The 27,250-nt window shown below is 38.2% G+C and overlaps 2 protein-coding genes across 2 annotated transcripts in view; one reads left to right on the top strand and one right to left on the bottom strand.

Moving 5' to 3' along the window:
- TYR (tyrosinase) overlaps nt 1-9,691 on the top strand; it is a 103,807-nt gene extending 94,116 nt beyond the window's left edge. Inside the window, exon 5 of the mRNA XM_035009411.1 lies at nt 8,937-9,691. Within this exon, the coding sequence (XP_034865302.1) occupies nt 8,937-9,166 (230 nt within the window). The 3' untranslated portion in view covers nt 9,167-9,691. The remainder of the gene's footprint in view (nt 1-8,936) is intronic.
- Nucleotides 1-27,250, bottom strand: part of NOX4 (NADPH oxidase 4) — a 361,705-nt gene that overhangs the window by 154,749 nt on the left and 179,706 nt on the right. The window lies entirely within an intron of this gene.

Genomic DNA, 27,250 nt, shown 5'->3' with positions numbered 1-27,250 from the left:
ATAAATGAGGAACAGTTTTCCCTCACCCAAGAGCCTGCTACATGCAGATCTCATACATGTGTTATTAATCAATCATATATTAGATAAGTATTATTATCTCCAGAAACAGGTGAGGACACTAATACTATGAGAATTTAAGTGACTTTCCCAATATCAGACACCAATATATGGAGGAACCAAATATCAAAACCACAAGGCCCTCTCTTCAATTCAATACATTATGCTTCTACTCTAACACAAGAGTGTTTTTGGTCAACAACCAAAAACAGTAAAACAGCATATGGCTTGTAGGTAAGAGGTATTTGATAAGCATTGATATTTCATTATATTCATTGATAATTCATAAAAATGATAATTCATAACAACAAGAGAAATAAATTAAACAAATTAATGACATTTACCAACTTCCAACCCTTGTGCTAGATTTTAAGGAAAATGACTGACATAGTTCCAAACCTCAAGGAGCTCCAAGTTCAGTGTGGAAGCCAGACAATTGTGCAAGAAAGTACAAAACATCAGGCTGTGTTAAGTGCAGCAAAAGAGTCATAAACAAAAATCCAACAGGAGCACAGGGGAGAAAGAAATGACTTCTGAATAATTCAGCCTAGAAAGACAAGACAAGACCCTGAAGGATGAGCAGGCAAGTAGCAGATAGAAAAGGGCAGAGAATATTCTTAAACGAAGAGAATAACAGGAAAAATAGAGGTGGAAAGTGTACAGTGTATTTATACAATGTTAATTTCTCCTATTTGAGTAGGAAAAGCAATGGAAAATTTCCCTGTGGAGAGAAATGGAGTCCCTTCATAATAACTAACATATATTGAGTATTTTTTATGTGACAGGAACTCCTCCTCTAGGAGTGTCCTGTGCATTATTTCCTTTAATCTTCGTAACTATTATATGAATGAGGTACTATTATTTCCTCTTTCCTTTTTTAGGTGAGAAAACAGAGGCTTAAAGAATATAAATAAAATGTCCCAGGCCATCTAGCTAGTATGTGGCACAGCAGAACCACAGTTTAGGGCCAACAGGAGAACCTGTATTTTGTCAACTTTTACCTGCCCTTTGGTGGACCATTAGCTGAACAAATATGGGTTTGATTAACCTGTTTTGTTTTATCTGAATCATAGCCAATGGCTATGGCCGGCATTAGAAATCAGTTTCTTTGAAAACATTAAGATCACTGAGAACAGGGGATTTTGCAAAGGGCAGAGGTGTGGTAGGGGAGTCAAAAAAGTGTCAGTCTCAAGTAACATGTCTTCCCTTCTGAAAGGGAGAGAAAGGAGCATATTGGTAATGGCTTTTCAGAGATTCACCACTTAGGATTTTATGATTTCCAAAACATGCCAGACTCTTTCATGGGCCCATGCTTTTAAACATGCTGTTCCCTCTGACTAAATTCTGATCCTGTTTATCCATTTGTCAAACTCTCAGATAGTAAATCATTTTATGCATATATATATAGTCATGTCTAATCACTCCTTATTAGAGTTACATGTTTGAACCTTTCCCCTCTCCACCTTGACTATGAGTCCTACAAGACTAGAAATGACATTTTGCAAACTTCTCTAGTTTAAGTATCAAATGACATCCGGTATCATTGGGGTGAAATCAGTGAATCAATTTGAGTACAAGTGATATTGATCACGAAGTGTGGTATCTCTTAACCAATATAAGTAAAGTTTGTTTTTAAAGTGTCACCCCTTTTAATACCCAGGTCATTTTTAGATATGTATTTTTAAAGTATTTCAAGTCTTCTATTACACTAGGTATTTTCTAGGTGGTTTTATTGATTTATTTATTCTTTCTTTTTTTTTGGATTTTTTTTATAATGTTATGTTAATCACCATGCATTACATCATTAGTTTTTGATGTAGTGTTCATTGTTTGCGTATAATACCCACTGCTCCATTTAGTATGTGCCCTCTTTAATACCCATCACCATGCTAACCCATTCCCCCACCCCCCTACCCTCATAAAATGAGTTTGGAAGTTTTCCTTCCATTTCTATTTTTTGGAACAGTTTCAGAAGAATAGGTATTAATTCTTCTTTAAATGTTTGGTAGAATTTCCCTGGAAAGCCATCTGGCCCTGGGCTTTTGTTTGTTGGGAGATTTTTGATTACTGCTTCAACTTCCTTAGTGGTTTTAGGTCTGTTCAGGCTTTCTATTTCTTCCTGGTTCAGTTTTGGTAGTTGATCCATCTCTAGGAATGCATCATTTCTTCCAGATTGTCTAATTTGCTGGCATATAGTTGCTTATAATATGTTCTTATAATTGTTTGTATTTCTTTGGTGTTGGTTGTGATCTCTCCTCTTTTTTTTTTTTAAGATTTTATTTATTTATTCATGAGAGACAGGGAGAGAGAGAGGCAGAGGGAGAAGCAGGCTCCCAAGGAGCAGAGAGCCCGATGCGGGACTCGATCCCAGGACCCTGGGATCATGACCTGAGCCGAAGGCAGACGCTTAACCATCTGAGCCACCCAGGCGCCCATGATCTCTCCTCTTTCATTCATGATTTGATTTATTTGGGTCATTTCTCTTTTCTTTTTGATAAGTCTGGCCAGGGGTTTATCAATCTTAATTCTTTCAAAGAACTAGCTCCTAGTTTCGTTGATCTGTTCTCCTGTTCCTTTAGTTTCTATTTCATTGATTTCTGCTTTGATCTTTATTATTTCTTGTCTCCTGCTGGGTTTAGGCTTTATTTGCTGTTCTTTCTCCAGCTCCTTTAGGTGTAGGGTTAGGTTGTGTATTTGAGACCTTTCTTGTTTCTTTCTATATACATGTATTTAACAACTACCTTGAAGAAAGCATTGTTTTAGAATGGATACAGTGGTAAGCAACATAGCCTATCTTCACAGGGTTTACATCATAATGGAAGATAAGGAATCTTAAACAATTACTTGCCCAATGACTTATTTATTTAGGGGTCAATGAAGTGATAATAAGGAAGAAGTGATTAGTTGAAAAGGGGGTCTTGATTATGCATTTTGGCCACATTGTTAAAATAACAGAAGCCATTGATAAATTTTAAATGGTTTGTTTTGAGGTTTCAAAACCTTCCTGTTCCTGCAGCATGTAGAAAATTCTGTAGCAGTTGTAAAGCACCTTCAGGGATGGTAGTGAAAACGCTATTACCCGCATCCAGGAGAGAGGTGAAGGCAATGTGGATTGCAGTGGTTGTGCTCGGGAGAGGGCAGAAGGCATGAAAGAATTTGACATTATTTTGAATTTATATAAAATGTACAGAACTTGGAAAATGATTCATATACGAGGTGAGAAAGAAGGAGATATTGGGGATGCCTGTAAGCTCTCTGGCCTATGAAAATGATGGGTGGTGACACTCACTGAGATAGCGACAGTAGGAGCAAGACCAGACATGGAGGGAATCTCCTGGTTGTATTGGCTACACAGTGAAATGGGGTGATAGGAAACATCAGGACAAATATGGGGCAGGTGGATGGCCCTGAAACTCAGAAGACATTCTGGACTGCAGATACTAATGGGCTATAAATTACAGACATCAGCATATAAATTGTTATCTCTGCTAATCTTCACAACCTTATGTAGTAGTGACTTTGATTTTGTTTTATAGGTAAATTGAAAACAGAAAGGTAAAGTGACTAATTCTAAGTCACAGAGCTACTAAGTGGCCAATACTGAATCCCAAACTAATTTTCTCCCCATTACTCCACAGTAGAGAGGGTTCTCTTTAGTCCCCATATGTACTGTCCACTCTGTTCTATCTCATGGTTCCTTCCCTGGTGTCCAGATGGGTACTTTTTATTGAAAAGGCAGCAAAAACCATTGGAACAGAGGAGGGGGTAGAGGCTCAAAGAGTAACATTAGGGGCTTACGGTATTTATTGTTTATTTCTAGTTAAACATTTAAAAAAATAAAATAGATTTGAAGTGTTTTGTCTATTTAGGGTACTTTTCATATACCTGTGAATCCACACTATTAATTTTAGAGAAGTTTGACTTTAAAAACAACAATAGTAATTGCCTATTTTCCTTTTATGAATTATTCTATTGCTTCTGATGCACCTTCAAGGAACTTAAAATTTGTTCTTACTTATTGCTAAATTTTAGGCCTACTAAAAAAATTCCTCAAAAACTTCTTGATATAATTTAGTTCTCAAGCAGTTTGTTATTCATCATTCAGGTACTCATGTTTGTAATTACTTAAGTGTAATCAGGCAGCTGATGTCTCGCATTTGTCAAACATTTTCTCTTATAATCGAATTTAGTGATGCTTTTAAAAATTGAGCAGCAGGTGATTTTGTTGCATGCATAACTGATTAAAAGGCAAGACCAAAAAGCTTTGGCAATGAAAGCTTGTGTCCTCAATGCTGTTGGTAAATGTGATCCTGCTTTCTGTATGGTACTGCTCTGTTGAGAGCCTCCTAAACCCAATATATTCCCAGAGACCTTGACATCTGATGTTAAAAATGAGATGAGGAGACATGATCATGGTAACTAGAGTGTCTCATTCTGCAGATGGTATTTGATGATGGGCTTCTGTCATTGACGGATGTGTTCAATAACTATGCTTGTCTATATAGAATTTTGTCTATGTGTTAATAATTATTTATATGTATCCATGCCAGGTGGTGGTCCTGTTCCCTTTTCCTGGAATGGCTTGCCATCAACATCACATGCTCAAGTTCTATTCATTCTTCTACTCAGTGAGAGAGTCTTCTGGGAGGCCTTCCTTGACTCCCCAAACAGATTTAAGAGGTCTTTCCACCATGATTCCATTGTATCTTTTTGCATACTTTCATCATTGCAGCATTACTCTTGAAATAATTTGTGTACTTGTCAGTCTTCTTTTCCAGTTATTGTTTCCTTCAGGCCAGGACCTCTGCTTATGTATCTTTTCACTTACAGTGCTAGGACCACCACCTGGCATATCATGTGTCTCAGGGAATATTTGCTGTATGAATGAATTAACAAATGAATGGATAGAAGAATGAAAGATAAATCAAATAAGACCTAATACTTGCTCTCAAGAATTTGTGATCAAGCCTGAAAAGTAAGACATACATATAAATAATTATTAACATATAGACCATTGTGTCACATGTCCTAAGAGAGCAAAGAAAGAAAGAGTCTGAGAATACAAGAGAGAGAGCTGACCTGAATCAGTAATAAAAGCAGGTTCGAGAGAGAAAATTCTTTTTTTTTTTTTTAAAGATTTTATTTATTTATTTGACAGAGACAGAGATAGCGAGAGCAGGAACACAAGCAGGGGGAGTGGGAGAGAGAGAAACAGGCCTCCTGCCGGGCAGGGAGCCTGATGTGGGACTCGATCCCAGGACCCTGGGATCATGACCTGAGCCGAAGGCAGACGCTTAATGACTGAGCCACCCAGGCGCCCCGAGAGAGAAAATTCTTATTGGAAGTTGTTTCCATTGAAATATTGTTGAAATTATTATGGAATAACAAGAATCAATAACAGTTATAAATTGCTTTCTATGTTCTAGGCATTGTACTAAGGGCTATATATACATTGTCTCATTTAAATATTACAGGCAAACCTTCTAAGTTACAGATTCCTAATTCATTAAGTTAGGATAATGGTCCCAAACTAACTCATATATTTGCTGTGTGAGTCAGTGAGCATGTGATTTGAAGATGATAGAGCACAAGACAAACAGAAGACCATACTATTCTTCTGAAGAGAAAGGGTGAAATGAAAAATGGAACTTTAGGGAAAGATAGAAAAATTATGATATTAAGAAAGAATTTAAAGGTGCACTGTTTGGGTTCAAAAGCAGATAGCTGAGAACAGAAGTCTGAATTTTGGTTTGGAGTCACTGAGAAATATAAAGAGTGTTTCAAAGAAGACCATTGGTGACAGTAAAAACTGAGACCACTTGGAGTGGACTGAAGTAGAGAAATTATAAGAGAAGCTGAACAGCAGGACAGATGTAGAAATAGTATTTTGAAATTGTGACTTGGGTTTAAGCTGAGCCAGAAACAGAGGAAATCATATTTCCTATGTAACCTCTCTGTGCTCTGGTAGACATTTTAAATGTACTTTATATATTGAAGTGACTACTAGCAAAATAAGGCAGGCGTTTTAGTCCCTCTTTCAAAGTAATTTTAAATATATTGAAAATTGGGGCGCCTGGGTGGCTCAGTCGTTAGGCGTCTGCCTTCGGCTCAGGTCATGATCCCAGGGTCCTGGGATCGAGCCCCGCATCGGGCTCCCTGCTCAGCTGGGAGTCTGCTTCTCCCTCTCCCTCTCCCCCTGCTTGTGTTCCCTCTTTCGCTGTGTCTCTCTCTGTCAAATAAATAAATTAAAAAAAAATTAAATATATTGAAAATAGTGTCTTTTTGATGTTTCTTTTTACTTTTAGCTTTTTGGCTTTCATTGTTTATATTTAAATGTCAAAGTTATAAATCATTTTTATAGTTTATTTGGTAATGTTTATCCTTTGCAAGTTGCTATCCCTTCCTGATGAAGAGAAACTCTAAATTGCAATACTGTTCAAATTATGCTTAATGCACTCTAGGAATTTTAGGGGTAACTTAGTGACAGCTGGTTAAAAGATGGTGTCCAGGACAGAAGAAGAAAAGGTAATGGGAGAAATGGACCAGGTTTTAGCCCTATAGCCCCACGTAAGCCAGGGAAGCTCCACTTTTTTCTCCTTTGAATGAATGTTGGGCTTTAGTGTTATGAAATTAGTTTGTAACAAATTCTTCTGATTAAAAAAAAGAACATTCCTGCTTTAATCATTCTAAACATTATGGAGTTTATGGCCAAAAGTGAGAATTTCATTTTAAATTTTATTTCATGTTTCTTTCCAAGATAGGTTATTACCTTTCTCATTGGTTTGTGGATTGCATTTTTATTATATATGGAGTTTACATATAGTTGCATTCCAAAATGTCCTAAGGTAATTACTCTATCTTTTATTGTGGTGGGCATATAATTAACTTTTAAAAATAATTAGGACTTTCAAAAATGCAAATGGCAGAAGCTCCATAGGAATGAGATTAGATAAAAAAGGAAATTTATTAGTTTAAAAAAATCCAAGGAAGGGATGAACACTCAGACTCTGGGAAAGGCAGAAATGCAGCTGAGACTGAGGAACAGCAGAAACCAGGGAACTAAATGCTCTAAGGACTCTCTCTCTTTGTATCTCTTTGTCTCTCTTTTCCTCTGTCCCTCTGTCTCTGTCTCTGTCTCTGTCTTTCTCTGTCTCTGTCTCTCTCTCATTCTCCAGCTCTCATCTCTGTTTCTTGGAGTGTGTCATCCTGTCTTCCACAGGTTGAGATGTAAGGCTGTCATCAGCTTGCAAGCCACCTGACAACTCTAGCACAGTGAATTCTGAGTAATGATTCTGATTGGCCCACCTTGAGTCAGTGGTCTACCATGTACTGATCAATTATAGCCAAGGAAAGAGTTTATAAAAGAATGTTATAGGGACACCTGTGTGGCTCAGTCGGTTAAGTGTCTGCCTTCGGCTCAGGTCATGATCCCAGGGTCCTGGGATCGAGTCCCACATCGGGCTCCTTGCTCAGCGGGGAGCCTGCTTCTCCCTCTCCCTCTGCCCCTTCTTCCTGCTCATGCTCTCTCTCTGTCAAATAAATAAACAAATTCTAAACAACAACAAAAAACACAAACAAACAAAAAATATTATAGTTCCTGCATCAGCGAGGGTGGGAAGGTAGGGATAGGAAGCAGATGCAGGTTCAAAGATCTATGGCTTAAATAAATTACTTGATTTATTCCTCAAGTAGCAGTGTTGGTATGTTGTTGAATATAATTTCAGGGACCAGAGCTGCTTCTTTCTTGTGGTTCCACAAAACCTAGGGTTTAATCTGGACCACATGATCCATGATGGCTCATCAACACACTATCTGTATTCCAGATAAGCAAAAAGAAAAAAGGAAAAAGGAGAAGACATAGCTTCTTATTTTTAAGAAAACTGCCCCACGGCGCCTGGGTGGCTCAGTTGGTTAAGCACTGCCTTCGGCTCAGGTCATGATCCCGGAGTCCTGGGATTGAGTCCCACGTTGGGCTCCCGGCTCAGCGGGGAGCCTGCTTCTCCCTCTGACCCTATCCCCTCTCATGCTGTTTCTCTCTCTCTCTCTCTCTCAAAGAAAGAAAGAAAGAAAGAAAGAAAGAAAGAAAGAAAGAAAGAAAGAAAGAAAACTGCCCCAAAGTTACATATATTGCTTTTGCTCAAGACTTGAGTCACATAGACGTAATTTGCTACAAGAAAAGCCCGAGATGCACTCTCTGGTTTTCTTTGTATACAAAACAAATATGGAATATCCTAGTATCCTATAAGTAGTGATGGGTATTTTTAAATCAAGGAAAAGGATACAACAAGTTATTAACTCCCAGGGAAATACAATATAAGGAAATATAATCATAGCACAGTATTTGTTTCCAGTGTGAATATTTATATACTAAAACTTATGAAAATCCTAGATGTGGATTTGACCCCAAATCATGATGTTATGATACCAGAAAGACTGAGGAAAGAAAAGGGGGGTTGTAAGAGAACAAAAATTATTTCTGTATGAAGAACTCCAGATATAAACTTGATGAATTAAAAGATGGTAATATTTGCCTATTATATTAGAAATATGGAAGCAAACATCAGAATAACAAGCTAAAAGTTACAGTAGTTGACTTGGCTGTAGGCACTGCATAACTTACAGATCAGATGTTATCAATCAATTTTAAAACATTCCAACGAGGTGGTATGTTCCTATCTTCCTAATGAAGAGACTAGGGTGCAGGAGTATTCGGGTGGCTGTTCCGAGCTCTTACAGCTAGTAAGTGCAGAGCTGGCACTCAGACCCAAGCATCTGACTGATGATAATGATGACGACGTTAATGATAATGATGTTGATGATGATTATGGTGATGCTAAGGATGACAACAGTAAAAACATTGGGATGTCTTCCTGTTTCAGATCGGGACATTTTTCAAGATTACATTAAGCCCTACTTAGAACAAGCAAGTCGGATCTGGCCATGGCTCATCGGGGCTGCTGTGGTGGGCTCTGTCCTCACTGCTGTGCTGGGAGGGCTCACAAGCCTATTGTGTCATCGTCAGGAGAGAAAGCGGCTCCATGAAGAAAAGCAGCCACTCCTCATGGAAAAGGAGGATTACCACAGCTTGTTGTATCAGACCCATTTATAAGAGGCTTAGGCAATAGAGTAGGGCCCACAAGGCTGACCTCACTTTAACTCAAATGATGTCCAAGTCCCCAAGGAGATGTCCCCAGAGCAATCCCTACCATTTGTCTATGAAGTCTACTATCAGAATTGATATAAAAGGTACCTGCCCTCCTTCAGTTCAGGTAGAATACACCTGTGCTTGCCTCACTGTCTTTTAATCATGCCTTTGACAGTTTTCCTCAAACCCATATTTCTTAGAAAAGAATGCCATTTAGTAATGAGTGACTACTACTTGTACCTGAATGAAAGTGCTCTTATAAAAATGTGGGAATAATTTTGATCTTTCCTCCTGATTGTTTAATGAAATGTTTCTTTTTATTGTCCCCTTTCTTTGATTTTAATAAAATACTAACAAATTTACATTGACTCCTTTGAGCTTGAGAAGTACCTTTTTATTTCCCTCAGAAAGCATAATGTTTCCTTTATATTTTACATTCTTGCTCCAAAATGTGTTAAGGACTTCAAACAGACGACAACCTTCAGCTCTTTCCTGCCATTGTTCTATGTGTTTGAAGGTCAGTGAAAATAAAGACCCCACCCCTACAATAAATCTGGCTAAGTACCTGTCTCAAGATGTACTCATTAAATATGTTAATAACAGTGATAATCCTATTAAAAGCTTTTTTTTTTTTTTTTTGGTTTTCTAAGAAGAATTTTATTAGAGAATGTTTAAATGCTACAAAACATTTGAAGTTTGGGAACGATTATGTGAATTGCCTGCTTGCAGTTCTAGTAAAATCATATTTGTTTCTCTTAGCTATTAAAGCCTTAAATTAGGATATGCAGATAAACTTGCTTCTTGAATTTTTAGTTCCCATTGAAATTCTAAGAATAGTATAATTGATATTACATTTCTATTATAGCTATGTATAGCATAAAAGACAAGGACCAGCGAAATAAGTCAATCAGAGAAAGACATGTATCATATGTTCTCACTGATATGAGGAATTCTTAATCTCAGGAAACAAACTGAGGGTTGCTGGAGTGGTGGGGGTGGGAGGGATGGGGTGGCTGGGTGATAGACATTTGGGAGGGTATGTGCTATGGTGAGCACTGTGAATTGTGTAAGACTGTTGAATCACAGACCCGTACCTCTGAAACAAATAATACATTATATGTTACAAAAAAAGAAGATGGTAGAAAGGGTAAAATGAAGGGGGGAAATCGGAGGGGAAGATGAACCATGAGAGACTGTAGACTCTGAGAAACAAACTGAGGGTTCTAGAGGGGAGGGGGGTGGGGGGATGGGTTAGCCTGGTGATGGGTATTAAAGAGAGCACGTAATGAATGGAGCACTGGGTGTTATACTCAAACAATGAATCATGGAGCACTACATCAAAAACTAATGATGTAATGTACAGTGATTAACATAACATAATAAAAAAAATAAAGTACTAAAAAAAAAAAGGACAAGGACCAGTTGTTGGGAGTTACAGGGGACCATTTTGGTCCAATAAAAGGAAAACTGTCCAATAGTCAGAGCTTTCCAAAACCTAAAGAGGCATCCTTAGAAAATCGTAAGTGGTCGCCACTATAATTCTTCACATATAGATTGGATGGCTAATTCAAGTTGAATTCTACAAAGAGAATTTAAGTATTAAGTCTATAGTAATACTAAAATCTCCTCAGGACTCTTAACAACTCCCCATTTAGAAATAAGACCAAGCACGTTCTACAGAAAGTCCCTATGATTCTTCCACAGTATTCCAGAATGTTTCACCAGATCCCAATTTCCACTCTCACTGGATATCCAACCTCATTTACTCTGTCCTGGTATCCTCCGTCTCTTCATTTCTCTTATGGCTAATTAACATTTGTCTGCTCAGCATTTTCCATATAACTTTAGATTTACTACTTGATTTGCCTTTCCTTCCTCATCTCTGAACACTGTCTTTCCACTGTCTCTTGATGCCAGGCTTTAAAGACAGACTTGTCTCATCCAGGCTCACATAAAACTGTGTGGGTCTGGCACCTGAACCTCTATATCACTGGGAGAGTATTTAAAAGGAGACCTACTGACCTGTGCAGTACCTTTCAACTAAAATATTCTACAATTTCTGTTAAGCTCTGAAGCACAGTGTTCAGATTATTTATGAATGAATTTAAAAATGAGTGGACTGAAAAATTTGAGCTCTTAAAAATGGCTTTATCTGGAAAAGACTGATGAGAGAGTCAAAATCACATAACTTTAAATGATTACATTTCACTTAGTCCCAGTTTGGATTTCAAAGAAGAGCAAGAATTAGCCTATTATACACATTGGTCAAGTGATCTTGGCGAATTTTCATCTAGAATAGAAATTCACGATTTTATTGAAGTAATGCCTTTGACTCTCAGAGATTACTAATAGTTAATAAACTCAGTTAAATAGAGTAATATGATCTTCTAACTCCCATTAGTTGTCAGACTTATTTACTAGCTTGTTTAATTTCAGATGCTTAGTGGAGAAAAGTCAGACAAGGGATGGGGAACAGCATATTTATTTAGACAGTGGGGGTTTGTGGGACTCGAGGACAAATACAAGGGATTCTCTCCTCAACTTGGTGCATAACCAGAAAAAAAATATTTTTAATAAATTAAAAATGGCGTCTGAGGACTGGATTCAATTTAGCTGAGAATTGGAACCAGTAAAACTGAGAACAAAAAGTGGGAAAAGACATTTGGATAATGGTCTCCAGAAGATTCTGAAGAAGCAGTAGCAGTGAATGCATTTGGTTGCCTTTAGTCTAATCTCGGCACACAATACAGTTACTTAGCTAGGTTTGATTTGGAGGCAAAATTTTAGTCCAGGAGGTATTTTTTAATCATTTTTACAAAGCACCTCAAATAGAAGTCCACCCCAGGAATTTTCATTGTTTTTGACAGTGATCTTAGAAAGTCATTCTTTTCTTTATCACAAGACAATTCCCTCCTTTATCACTGCATTTCAAGATAGAATATTGTGTTGTTTCTCTAGAGGCTCAAGGTATTTACTTGGATAGCAGCAATACCTGTGATAAAACCACCACCACATTGTCAATAAGGTTTTCTCAATAAGGTACCTAAATTACCTGACCGATATATGAAGATACCTGGCAGTTTCATTAAATTCTAACCAACATTATATTCCGCAGCATTGTTTTAGAGTGTGGCTTTTATAATTGCTTAACTTTGGCTCTGCTCTTTTTCTACTGCTACATTACAAGGCACATTTTGTTACAGAGAAAGGAATAAGAAGCTGCCACTCTTTTTGTTTCTCTTTCTGTGTTTTATTATTTTTTTTTAAAAAGAGCATTTTTAGTAACCAACCTTTCCAACAAGTCACATATATAATTCTCCATCTGTAGAAATAAGTATGTGATGGGTACAAGTCATTTCAACCAATGTCTCTAGCAGGCTGACAACTGGCATTGATGGTGGATATTTTTAAATAGGCTTTTCCTTGTTTATATGGGCTTTGATTTGTAGGAACGCTTTTCTTTGTCATCATAAAAAGGGCCTCATTGGGTCCTCCTATTGTTAGCCTGTGCTATTTTGGAGGGCATGTCAGTAGAACAAAGTTCCACTCCCCTTCTGATTAGACTCCTTCTGAAAGCTGCTGAAATACAAGTAAAAAGAGGTGTGTGTGGTTTTTTTTTTAACTTTATGCTGCTTATTTTCAAAAGCATTTCCTAGTTTGTACAGTATCTTGAATATAAAATTGCCTATGGCAACTACTGGAGGTCTTAAGGACTTTCAAATCTTTCAGCTATTTAAAACTATGTGGGAATAATTTGAGTATTTCTTTAAAATATAAACCTTATTAAAACAATAGATAGTGTGTGTTTATCTAATTGTTTCATAAGTTCTTTTCCTAATTAGCAAGGTAAGAAATTATTCTTATAACTTCATGTTAATGTACCAATTCTTGTGTGCTTTACAATCATGATCATAGTGATTTCTAATTTCTTATTTAAAAATAAATAACAAAAGATGTTACAATCTAGTGAGTAGTTATGATGTTCCAAGAACTGTGTTGAGCACTTCATATTATGTGAACTCATTTACTTCTCATGTCAGTATGGGAATAAGTATTATTTGTGTTTTCAAATGAGGAAACAATTGCTTAAACAGGAGACATACTTTGCCTAGGTCAGTTCGGTAGCTTAGGTAATTTAGCTAAGGTCTAAATCCAGTTCCTTGTTCATAACTATAAATGTCATTGTTGTTTGTTACTCAATTATATTGATGTGCCATAACTTGCCAATTCCTTGCTATGGGACATTTAGGTTTTATCTAGTTTTTTTTTTTATTAAAAATTTTAATTCTAGTATAAATGCACAGTGTTACATTGGTTTCAGGTGCACAATATAATGATTCAACAATTTTATATGTTTTATCTAGTTTTTAAATTATGTTTAGTGCTGTATGGAATATCTGGGCATATTTGGCATCTAATTTCTCTTATATTATCTTCCAGGAGTTCAATCTCTGGATCAAAGCATACGAATAATTTTATGGCTTTTTTAATGAATTGCCACAGTGCTTTTGAAAAGGGTTGCATGGATTTAAAAATGCAGAGATGAAGTCTAAAAATAAGAGATCAAAAGGAATGAAGAAGAAAATGAAGCAGTGAAGAACTTTGAAGAAGGAAGAAGAGTTGCAATTCTCTTTGAATGGAACTGAAGACCCTAATTGCCACTTGGAGTGTTGCTTCTTTTCATAAATCTTTTTAGAATTATAACATCAATTTAATGGGCATTTTTTTTCTCTCACAAAAATTAGAAGAAAATTCAGACTCAAGCAATTTTAGAGAGATGGGGAATAACATGCATGTGAATTGGTTTCAAAATAAGATGTACATCTTGGCTAGGTATAGAGGTGTGTGTGCCTCAAGCTATCAGAATCATGCAGGGAAAGCCGAAACCAAAAACAAAAAAAACCCCAGCAACACTAAAATCCATCCATCCTTGGTAGAATAAGCACAAGACCTCAAAATAGTCTGAATCAACGGAGAGTCAGGGTCAGCTATGGGGATAGATAAGATCATGGAACGGGTAGGGAAGGCTGGGAAGACTCTGAAAACCAAGCCTCAGGACAAGTTTGAATGCTTTACTTTTAGTGCTTTTTGAGCAAGTACTCTGCCTGGAATTTGGTCAGTCTTTAGCAGACCAGTTTTAAACACTCTTGCAGAATAATTTCAAAGCATAGATATGTTTATATCAGTGTGTGTGTGTGTGTGTGTGTTTGTGCATATGGGCCATGTACAGAGAAAAAGAGAAAACACAGAAAGACAAATTCTTTCACCTCTCTCCAAAATCAAAGAGAACTTTGTTGTTGATTGTATTCGTTTTTATTGCTACTGTAGTAAATTGCCACAAACAGTGGCATAAACAATATAAATTTGTCATCTTGTAATTCAGTAGATGAGAAATCCAACATGGGTCTCACTGAGCTAAAATCAAAGAGCCAGGAAGGCTGTGTTCTTTGTGGAGGCTCTGGAGAAGATTTCATTTCCTCTGTTTTTCAGCTTCTCAAGACCATCTACACTCCACTTCTCCCTTCATCTTTAAAGCCAGATACATTGTATCACTCTGATCATTCTTCTGTAGTCATCTCTCTGACTGATTTCAACAAGAAACTTATAAATGAATTGAACTCATCAAGTTCACCCATTAGATGAGGTAGTTAGGTAATCTCAACAAAATCATGGCTAGTGTTAACAAACTGTGGGCCATGGCCAAAATCCTGCCTGCCACCTGTTTTTGTAAGTGAAGTTTTATTGGAACACAGCCACATCCATTCATTTATGTTACATCCTGTCAATGGCTGTTTTCACTACAATGATAGAGTTGAGGAGTTGCAACCAAAACCATATGCCCCCACCAAAGCCTATGATATTCACTACCTGGCCCATTACTGAAAATGTTTACTGACTTCTGGCCTAAATCAAATCAAGAAATTTGGAGTCAGAAAGAGAAATAAATTTAGGTATAAAATCATGAAAGAGAATTCCATCTTAACATTTGTAACAATAGTTCCTTTTCTTGCTATTTTACTGTTTTGCCAGTTTATTAAGATATAAAGTTTTTCAGTACAGAAATACAGATGTATAGATAGTTACAGTTTTATATATATATAAATATATATACATATATTAGTGTGTGTGTGTGTAGATTAGGAACGATTCACAAGGTTGCAATATTGAATTTTGTGTATAAGGTCTATGAAATTGCCAGATAGGATATCCTTTATTTTTCTGCCAGCAAATCAACGAATTTCCTACATTTTCGTTTTATTCATCTTATTTTTATTTTCTGCTGTTCCCATTTAAGCATCCTTCCTGCTGTCAAGGCCCCATCTCTGTAAGCTTGATATCCCAACCCTTCTGAACTCCTGGGGGCCTTTCCTCCATTGCTTTTCCTCCTTTCCTGTGTCTTCAACTCTTCCCACTCTATAGGACCCTTGACACTTTAGCATTTACACATGCTCACTTTTTTTTTTTATTAGAGAGAGAGTACAAGCAGGGGGAGCAGCAGGCAGAGGGAGAAGGAGAAGGAGAAGGCTCCCTCAGCAGGGAGCCCGATGTGGGGCTCAATCCTAGGACCCTGGGATCATGACCTGAGCCGAAGGCAGATGCTTAACCATCTGAGCCACCCAGGCACCCTACACATGCTCACCTTAAAAACAAAATCGCTCTCCTCTGATATCACATTTCCCCCCAGCTTTTGCCCTATTTATTGTCTCCAGTCAAGCTTTTTAACAGAACTCTTTAAAAATACGTGATGAGCGCTGGGTGTTATACACAACTGATGAATCATTGAACACTACATCTGGAACAAATGATGTACTATATGTTGGCTAACTGAATTAAAAAAAAGAAATATAAATAATATTAAAAATAAAAATAAAAATGTTTGGTCTCTATGTCTTTGCCTCCTACTTACCATTCACCCCAGTCCAATCTATCTTCTGTTCCCACCTCTCCACTGAAACCCTTCTGACTGAGATCACCAATGGTCTGTAAATTGTCAAATCTGATGACATTATGGTACTCATTCTACTTGATCGTTGATACTGAAGATGTGTGTATGGGACAAAATGCTTCTTCCAACACTATGAGAGAATGTTCCTTGTGGTTCTATTTAGAAACATAGTAGAAATCCTGGTACAGGAGTTCAGTATAGCCAAGCTGACACAGCAAAACCTCTCACACATGGTGAGGAGACCAGATGCTCCTGATTCTGAGCCATTCTCCGGCCACAGCTTCAAATGGACAAGCTGGCTGCTTTTGGGTGGTGAGATAGGTGACGGACCCTTTGGATCTGATGGTTATGTGCTCCCTGCCACATCTGCTTTGCTGTACAGTGTTAGTATCCTAGGATCCCCACCGGAATCAGTGCTAAAGCTACATCTCCTACTCTTAGTTCTGACTTACAGAACACAGACACCAGTGAGCTTCTCAAAAAATACCAGTGCCCTTCTTAGAAATTCTTAATTACTTTGGTAAATGGAGGTTTTTGAAGACTTACCATGAAACAGTCAGCAGGTGGTTTTCCCAGTCTTATCCACTCTATCCATCCTGGTCTGCCCTTTGATCCTTCCTCCACCATCAGCCATGGAGTTCTGACATTTCACTTTCATTAATGGGGGCCATCTTTTTCTCAAATATCCAAAAGTGATCCTTCCATCATGTTAGCACTGTCTTCTGGGATTCTTTCAAGAATATTAAATTCTGTATCATGGGAGATGCTCCCCTTTTGGTAAATTTTTCCTATCTTGACCAGATTCTTCAGGGTTCAAACTCATATATATTCTCCCAGACCTTCCTGGGTATGTATCAGCTAAATCTGTAACTTCTTGGTGTGTATACTTTTTCTTCTTTTAACTGACCTAGTATGTCCTCAAGCAGTTTCATATTGTCACTTGACCCTAATTATTCGTCTGATGTCCATGAGGAGAGTTAGAGGTAGGTACTGGAAGAGGTGTGTGTTGTTTGCAAAACAAAGTTGGTATCATTTTCAAGCAAGAGAAGAGGACTAACCTTTAAAACAGATGAGTAGGCCACTTTTGCAAACTAGAGGGTTAAGGGGAAGCTGAGGGCTCAAGATTTCTAAGTTCATTGGGGTGCCTGGGTGGCACAGTTGGTTGAACATCCGACTCTTGGTTTTGGCTCAGGTTGTGATCTCAAGGTCATGAGATGGAGCCGCATATCCAGCTCTTCCCTCATGGCAGAGCCTGCTTGAGAGTCTCTCCATCTCCCTCTGCCCCTCCTGCTCATGCTCTCTCTAAAAATAAATTAATTAATTAAAAAAAAAGATTTCTAAGTGCATTAACACAAATGTCTCCATCTTGACTCAGGATTCCTCTCAGTTCCAACCAGAGTCCTGATCTTTAGGTATCAGAATTGATAAGGTTAAAAATTCAAACTCGGGGCGCCTGAGTGGCTCAGTCGGTTAAGCGTCTGCCTTCAGCTCAGGTCATGATCCCAGGGTCCTGGGATTGAGTCCCGCAACGGGCTCCTTGCTCCACGGGAAGCCTGCTTCTCCCTCTCCCACTCCCCCTGCTTGTGTTCCCTCTCTGACTGTGTCTCTCTCTGTCAAAAAAGTAAATAAAATCTTTAAAAAAATTCAAACTCAGTAGAAACACAGTAGAAACACAGTTTCCCATATTATTAAGTCCTACACTGATCATCTGGTGTTTCTGTCCTCTGGTGACAGGGGCTGAAATCCTCTTTAGATTCTGCCGAGGAGGCTCTCTGGCTTTCACCTATCAGCTTAAATTGTAGGCTCACTGGCTTTCACAATCCACCTTAAAATAATTACTCCCAGTTTTTCATTGTCTCTTTTTCAACATATCAATAGCACTTAACAAGAGCCATTTGCCTTGAACTTCTCAAACCGCTAAATTATGCTTGAGTTACAGGTGTATTCCATTCTACTATTAGCCTATTCCGGGAGAAGTTTGAAACAACTGATCACTACAACAAGCTAGGAGTTATCCGCTCTCCAAAGATGACTAGTGATAGAGTCTTGATTGCCAATTAAATGGTAGGTTTTCCCACAGCAAGATCCTATTTCAGAGCTTGCTTCTTAAGATGACTTCTGACACCAGATGTCTTCATGTAGTTTCCCTGATATCTCAGCTGATCCTAGAGCTATTTGAAGTCCTTTAGAACGGTTCCACATCAAGGCAAGGATCTTTAACTTTTGTTTTTCCACCTTGTCTACTCATTGTATATGAGCTGTCCTGGGGAGGAGGTGGAAATTTGGGCAAGAGATTCCTTTCCAGTTCCTGGTGAGGGACTCAGCTCTGCACAATCTGTAGCCAACACTGTCAGTAGTTGGGGAAATGAGTGTCTCAGTCCTGAAGGAGCAATCTGTTCACAACACAGCATCCCTAAGATCCTCTTATCTTCCCATTCTACTTTCTTTGTGAATTTTCTTTTCCCAAATTTCCACAACTATTGATGATTCTTAAACTTATATCTCTAGTCCAAGTTTCTTTTCAGATTTCTGGATGGATACATCCAACTGCTTATTTTTTAAATTTACTTAAATATCCTTCAGGAATTAAAACTTACATTTAAAAATGAACTCTTGGGGCGCCTTCAGCTCAGGTCATGATCTCAGGGTCTTGGGATCGAACCCCACATCGGGCTTCCTGCTCAGCACGGGAGTCTGCTTCTCCCCCTTCCCCCTGCTCATGCTCTCTCTCCCTCCTTCTCTATCAAATAAATAAAATCTTTAAAAAATAAATAAAAAATTAAAATGAACTCTTAATACCTTTCTAAAAATTAGTTCCTCCCCCAAACTGCCACACATGAATAAATGGCACCTATATACCCTAGCCGCTGAAGTCCTTTCTAATATCTCATCCCCTTTTACCCTTCCTCTTGGTTCTACTTTCAACATACTGTTCATGTAGAAGGTATCCCTTTGTCCTCACCTGCCCTCTGTGGGAGAGTACACTCTCTACTTCAGGTCTGGTCAAAGCCATCATCATCTGTTGCTCGAACTACTCCGATAACCTCTTGGCTGGATTCTACCTTCTTCACTTGCCCTTTTCTAATCCCCATAACAATCTAAGTGGCTGTTTTTAACCATGCTTCTAACACTGTGGAAGGTAAATATTCCTCTCTGGTTAAATCCCAGGTCTCCTCAACAAAGGTTTCCTTGTGGGGGGCCTGCCTGTCTCTCCAGGCCTATCTCATTCCATTCTGCTTCTTAGATGCACAGTGCTCCCACCACAGGGTGGTTTGTTTGCTTTTGCTTGATTTTTAGCTCATTAAATGTGTGATTCTTTCTGCCATCATAGCACCCCAGATATCACTCCCTTCTTGCCCCCAATTCCTACTCATACTTTAGATCTCAAATGCCACTTTCACAAAACAGATCTTCCTCTCATAACTGCTCATCACGTATTTTATTCTTCTTTCATAGTATTTACCACAGCTTTTCACTGCATAACTATTTGTGTACATATAGTTTAGTGTATTTTCTTCCCCTAAAGCAATAGCTCAACGAAGACAAGGCTGGAGTTGATTTCCATATTCTCAATGCCTGACCTCTTGTAAGCACGTGATGAATATTACACGGAAGAACGAAAATGAAATCAACAAAAGTTAGATCTCAGCAAACAGAGAAAACTAAAAACAGAATAAACACAATGTGTACATAGAAAATCATGGCAGCCCCCACCTCAGCATATAAAGGACTTGCAAACACTTAGGACTGCTGATAGTTCTGCAAAAGGTCAGGCTTGCATGAAACTAGGTAATACTCCTAGTAAAGGAAAATGGAGAAACTGGTGAAAAGAGTGAACCTGAAAAGAGAAAAGTGCTCATGGAAAGATCCTCAGCAGGAATTGAAAGCACAATGGCATGATAAATCTGCTAATGGCTCTAGAAGACAGTGTTCTTAGATGCAGATGGTGAGCATCCCCATTAGAGCTTCCATAGCATGATAAATCACGATGAAAAGGCCATTAATGATAGACAATACTGGAATAATTTATAAAAATAGTTCAGTTCAGAACGATTCTTTGTAGGAAACAATCGATAAAATCATGGGCTGGAATTAAGCATACTCGGGCTTGGATCTGTGGGCACACGGAATAGACAGAATTGCTGCCCTTACAATGTTTGCAGTCCAAGAAGATATGTAAGAGATACTGAACAAACAATAAAGATAGAACAGATGTGGCTTGGGGTCATTGGAGAAGAATTATAGAAGTTGAAAGACTTGGTGGACTTAATATTTACAGAGGACTTTATCATAGTCATGTAAAGATCTGGGCATATTATGTATTTGATCTCATTCCACTGTCACTAAATTTCTGTGAGTTTAGTATTATCCTCATTGAAAGAAAAGGAAGCTAGACTATCAAAAGACTAAGTGGCATGTCCAAGGTCATACTGCTAATGTGGAGCTGGGATTCAAACCTACATCTGATTCCAAAGTTCATGGATTTTCGAATATATATTGGTATAGCTTATTGGCATATGTATGGGATTGTGTGTTGTGTGCATTTGTGTGTGCATCTGTTGGGAGCATCAAGAAAAGTTCAAGGAAGTAATGACACTTAAGCTAATAATCTTTCTGATTATTCAGATGACTGGTATGTCTTGAATCAAGGTTTGAATGCAAGACAGAAAAGAGTATGTAAGAATTTTCGGTTTGTTTCCTTTGATAATAATGGAGCTTTTCTAGCAAAGCAAAAGAAAACCCTGCTCTCCTACTCCCCGGATGACTAGAGGTCACTGGGGTGAGCATTCTCTGAAACTTTTCACTGAGATGCATCCTTAGCTGATGCCTCAAATAATTTTGACTGTAGATATTGATATTAAATAAAAAAGAAGGCCAAGAGCTATGGATATTGGATATCTTTTTATGAAAAATGTTCTCAAATATACATGGAAAAATCATTTCTATTATGTAATGTGAATAGTCTCTAATGCTCCTCTACATTTTGGTCAATGAATTAATGAACTGGTATTGAAGTTGTATCAACAGGTGGGATGGTAGCCATGGGAAAAGAGAAGGACAGATGCAAGAAACTTCAAAAAGAAAAGAATTAAGAGGACTTGGTTTCATAAGTAACAGAGAGGAAATATAAAAATTAATATTCAAGTTTTGAAGTCTGATTCTACCTTTCCCTAACTAGTCAAATAAGTAATGTGTAAGTGCTAAAAAAAATCTTTGATCATATAAATGATAAACTGATTCCTGTTGGTTTTTCTTTATAATATTTTTTCTTTCCTGAGGACTATTTTAAGATTATTTCTATGCATAGAAGTACCTCTAGCAATATCCAATATTTCCTATTTTTATGCTCCTCAGTTATAACAACACAATGAGAACTAGATTGAACTTAGCAAGAAGCTACTGAGAACCTAGTGAGAATCAGATATTTTGCTAGGAACCAGAATATAAAGATGATTAAGGTCCTAAGACTGTGAACTTCATTAAAGGAATGAACAATTACTGGAGGTGTCAGGCAAGCAGACAAATAACTATGAAATTGTACTGGAAATATTATCACCTCAGAGCAATATCTTAAAACACATTTTCATAAATAAGATCAATATACAGAAAAAGTAACTAATTATCCATAGTCTACTCCCGGATTTCTTCAGGCTGGCCTAAATTTCTTCTGTAACACTTGTAATAGTTACCTATTTGTCTATTATATGTTAGACATAATTCTAAGCACTATTATTATATAATTGCTACTTTTCATATAAACCCTGAAAGTGGATATATTATCTTAATTTTAATAAGGTAGAAAGCCAAGGAACAGAGACCTGCCCAAAAGTCTCAGAACTAGACTTTTGATTCATACCTGTCTGCTCTACCACCCTGCTTCCAGACTTCCATACTCATCTTTCTCTATGTAATAAAATCATCATTGTTATTAACAGCATTGTGCATTTATTCTGTGTCCCTAAATACTTTGTATCTATTCATTCATGGAACTCTCATTCTATAGATAAGAAAACTAAAGCTGAGAAAAGTTAATGAAAAAAAAATTGCCCAAGATAACAGAGCTAACCTTAGGCAGGATTTTAACTTAAGCAGTACGACTCTAAAATTTAGGGAATTTGTCTCAAAAGGACTTGTTATCATTGCGATGTATGGTCAATTCTGGAATTCTATAGGTCCAGAAAGACACCAGTCTGTAAAGTCAATTGAAACAAGTCATCAGCCTCCATCTTGACAAAGTATAACACTAAAAATGTGACACCTGATAAGCAATCAAATTGGCCTCACCGTGTCATGTGTTGACCAGACAAATGCTATCTCGGCTGCAGTGATTCTTCTGTATGAAATGAACCAAAGCATGGTGGGAAAACTGGTCTCTGGTACTTTTTCAAAAGTGTAATAAAAATGGCTGATGGAATCAAGGCCGGTTTTCCAGGGAATATAGGCTGTTCTGTAAGTTATGGGTGTAATTACGAGATTTGATAAAAAGAGGTTGGAGAATGCAGGTAAGAACAAAGAGAAAAAGGCATATCTTAGACAACTAATCCTCACAGCACAACCCACTAAGGAAAAGATGGGAACAGACAGGTTGGAGAAGAGGATGGGTAGAAAATAGAAATAGATGAGGACTATCAGCATTGTGGGTGGTATCTTCATGACTTTTAACAAAAGTGATCAAAGAATGTTTGAATACTGCTCTGCCAACTACTTCTGTTTTGTGTCAGGTACTCTTACTTTGTGTGTATCAGGGATTGTATATGAGGTCAACAAGATGCAAAGAAGAGAAAAAGTGGCATTAGTAACTGGGCCAGTGTCTAGCCCCAATATGGGGTTCTCTGATAAAGTGAGGCTGATACGGAGGATGTAAGCAATAGTTTCAAATGGCGCCCTCAGCTGTTAGTAATGATGACTCCAGATCCAGGGCATTTACTGCCATTAGTCTGTCGGATGGAGAAAAGAAAGTGAAGGGAGAAAAGACACACAACAAGGAAGACAGCAACTTTCAGACAGGCTGCTTTCAGAGTCAGCCACATGCATGGAATAGAGGAAATGAAGGAGAGGGCTGAGAGTGTGGGCTAAGGTCCTGCATCCACTGGCCTCCCCGGCACACAGAAGAAGAGTGAGAGATAAGGTACTGAGAGGCACACAGGTTATGTCAGGATGCCCAATATGACATGGGTTTGGTGACTCTCTAGGAGGACTCACAGGACTCGGCCTACAGTTGTACTCACAGCTAAGATTTATTACAGCAAAAGGACACAAGGCAAGATCAGTAAATGCAGACAGTGTGTGGGGTGATGTCCAGAAGGAACGAGACACAAGCTTCCAGGAGTCCCTCCTAGTAGAGTCAACACAACATACAGAAAATCTCTCCAGCAACAATCGGCGACAACTTTGTGAAGTGTTGTCTACAGGAAACTCATTGGAAACTCAAAATTTTTGTTGGGAATTGATGGCATGGCACTCTGTGCCTGACACTTATCAAAATTCCTGACTCCCAGCAGAAAAGCAAGCATTCAGTGTAAACCTTGTTGTTTACACAAAAGTTTAGTCAGCTTGAGCCACTCTTATCAGTTAGGGTGGTGGCAACACTACTGAAATCTAAGTTCCCAGATGCCGGGAAATGGCCAACCTTGAGAGCAGGCCTTTCTAAGAAGGGTAGCAGTCACAGGTCTGGATGTTAACTTTTTTCTGAACACAAGTATATGCACAATCTTTTACACACAATAACCATGCCTACTGATGAATGTGAGCCAATAAAAATTCCATACTCTGTCCAATCAAATTCCCTATTTTTGAGGTGGAAGAAGGAAAAGGATTAGAAGAGAAGCAGGTCAAGATGGAGAAGTATTTTTCTCACCTATAGAAAATACCTATAGAAAATACACTCCAAGTTAGTTCAAAATCAGTAATAAGTGGGAAGAGTACAGATGAAACTACAAAAAAGGCACAGAATCTTCCTTCTCAGTTGCCATATCCAGGAAAAGTAGACATGAATCATTAATAGCCTTGTTATTCATGGATTCCTTATGTGCCAGTCACCTACTTGCTAAGTTTTTTTGGAACCCCCATATCAATACTTGCTGTATTTTCCCAGTCATTTGCAGACCTGCACAGGACAATGAAAAACTGGAATCACTTGAGGCCCATGTGCTCAGCTGATGTAAAACATGGCATCTCTCTGCCTTCTTGTTTCAGTTCCCATATTGCTGTCCTTTTCTTGGTTCATCTAGTGTCACATTTTTTGCATGTTTATGCTTTTCCTTGGTGATTTTGCTGTTTAAAATGGCCCCAAAACATAATGAAGTCCTGTCTAATGTTCCTAAGTGCAAGGTGGCCGCAATGTGCCTTATAGAAAACATACTGTGTTAGACAAGCTTCATTCAGGCATGAGTTACAAGTGCTGTTGGCCAAGAGTTCAATGTAAATGAATCAACAACATGTATTAAATAAGAAACACACATAAGTTTATGTATTAATTGGTTGATAAAAGTATTGTGATCAGAGGCTCACAAGAACCTAAATGAGAGCAATGGTTTAGGATTCACTAATTCGGTGTGTGTGTGGCATCTATACAGAACAAAACTACGAGAAAAAATAAGACTTAGCTATTACTAGAGCATCACTTCACATAGGAATAAACTCTACCTCTCAGTTTACCATAATGTTACCTGGTTCTATAATATACTGTGTGTGAATGTCAGCAGCAGTGACCATGGGCACAGTGACCGTGACCATGAGTCATGCCTGTGTGACACCCCTAAGCCCTGAGACAAAGGAAACTCAGAACCAAGGACAGTAGGTTAATTCAGGGGTTGAATGGAAAAGAGACAGAAGCAGAGCCTAGGTTAATCCAAAGACCAAACAAATAGGCTATAGGACCCAGGAGGTTCCGAGATCTATAGCTGGGCTAGGATAACTAATTAAAATAATTAAAAATACATGCTTGAGAGTCCCGATAAAGGTTCCGGGTTAAAGCTGGTTTCAAGGAAACAGGTAAAGAATGGAGTCTATATTAAATGACAGAAAAGAGAAGCTGTGGACATAGGACAGTTTCCAATCCCGGCTGTGGCTCCCAGGGCTGTCTGCCAGCTGATCGACTTCGGAGCACCCTTCCGGTTACGGATAGAAAGAGGTTAAAAGTAGGGCCAACAGCTCCGAAAGGCAAACTTCACAAAGCCCACACAGTTGTAACACATTACTAGACATATTGTTTCCATCTGCTTTGAAAGACCAAATGTTTTTTTCCCCATGCAAGTATCCCATCAGGGATTTAAAAATAAATAATTAACTACTTCTCACCACCACCATAAAAGAAACCTAAGGCAAACAGACAGCTATTTTAAAAACTTGAAGTCTGCGTTTGTTTAGTAATCAAAACCTCCCACCAAAGTCTTTTGTCAGAACAAACTGGAAATTTAATTTCAGAACTCACCTTGTCAAAATGCGTGCAAGGTGACTTTGAAATCTGTCACAATTAACAGTCACTCTAATTCAAAGAAATATTTTTTACACAATACCTTGGGTCTATATCTGAAATGCAAAACCACATTTTAGAAGTTTGCTTACATTTCCCAGTTGACACATTTCTCAGCAAGCTGCAAATAGGGCCTCTGTAACACAAGCCACTTAAAAAGATTTCTTACAGATTTCATTGCCTAATCAAAAGTCTGATGAGGAACTTTTACTGTCACACATTTTCATATTTCTGAGCTCTGGCAAACACATTCCTGACAGCAAGGTAATCAATATGAATAAAGGAAGGCATTTTAGAGGAACTTTTAATCTTCAGGATTGAGATTTACATCAAAGTCTCCTTGATTTGCGTACCCCCAAAACATTTTTTCCCAATTATCTTTTGTGGTTTTCCCTCACTGGCTGCTGCTGATGAGTAATTTTACAACACTAATGCTATTAAAGCACGCACTCATGACCCCATTGTGACACAAAGCAAATAATGCACATAGGGAATGCAAGCTAATCTTGCCTTTAAAGGCATTTGAACTTGACCTATTGAAATGCCCATTACAGAATGCATGACAGCCTGGCAAAATACAGGAGGCAAGACACCATCTGAGGGAAGCAGATTCTTTGAAAATAAATCACTTGAAGGATTGCAATGTGGTAGGAATTGAGAACAATGCAGTACCACATAGTGAAGTAACCTGCTTTTAACCTGTCCCTACAAACAAGGCAACACTGTGGCATCTGATTTGACCCATGAATGACTTTGAGATTAGAGAAAACAATGAATAATCATTTAATGTAAAGAACATACATTTATAAACATGGATGGTATAACAGCTTTTACTCTGAAGCAAATATCCTCACTCTGCTGGTGCAAAAGCTTTCCAACTTTGTGTACCTGGCGAGGCATACCTTAAGACCTAAAAGTGACCACAATCATATATACTGAAGCATTCACTCATCCTGTCTACTATCAAATTATAGGTTCACAGCCAACGCAGAAACACAACATGGAATGAATCTTAGAGAAGAGTCTGGTCTGCATTATTCTGATGGGGGAAAACCACACAACTAGTTTTCAGATGGTGCTGGAACACAGCTGTGTCTCTGAGAGCTTATGGCAAGCTGCTCATATCCCACCTATGTAAATAAATGTCAGGCAAACCTGTGAGTGAGTGATTGATTCTATCAGTATTCTTTATTTTGTGTAATTCACAGATTTCTAGAAAGGGAGGGTGATATGTTGGGAAAAATATCCTTTGTCCATGGGGGAGACATTTCAAGACCCTCAGTGGATGCCTGAAACCACAGATAGTACTGAACACTAGATATACTATATTTTTTCCTATATGTATACCTAGCTATGATAAAATTTCATTTATAAGTTAGGCACAGTAAGAGATTAAAAACAATAACTGATAATGAAATAGAACAATTATAACAATATTCTATAATAAAAGTTATGTGAGTGGTGCCTGGGTGGCTCAGCTGGTTAAGCGTCTGCCTTCGGCTCAGGTCGTGATCCCAGGGTCCTGGGATCGAGCCCCGCATCGGGCTCCCTGCTTGGCGGGAGGCCTGCTTCTCCCTCTCCCACTCCCCCTGCTTGTGTTCCCTCTCTCACTGTGTCTCTCTCTGTC

The sequence above is a fragment of the Mirounga leonina genome, unplaced genomic scaffold (genome assembly GCF_011800145.1).
Source record: "Mirounga leonina isolate KUSES-001 unplaced genomic scaffold, KU_Mleo_1.0 Mir_153, whole genome shotgun sequence".
NCBI classification, from domain to species: Eukaryota; Metazoa; Chordata; class Mammalia; order Carnivora; family Phocidae; genus Mirounga; species Mirounga leonina.
Note: the sequence above shows the minus strand (reverse complement) of the source record. Positions and strands in the feature narration are given on the sequence as shown.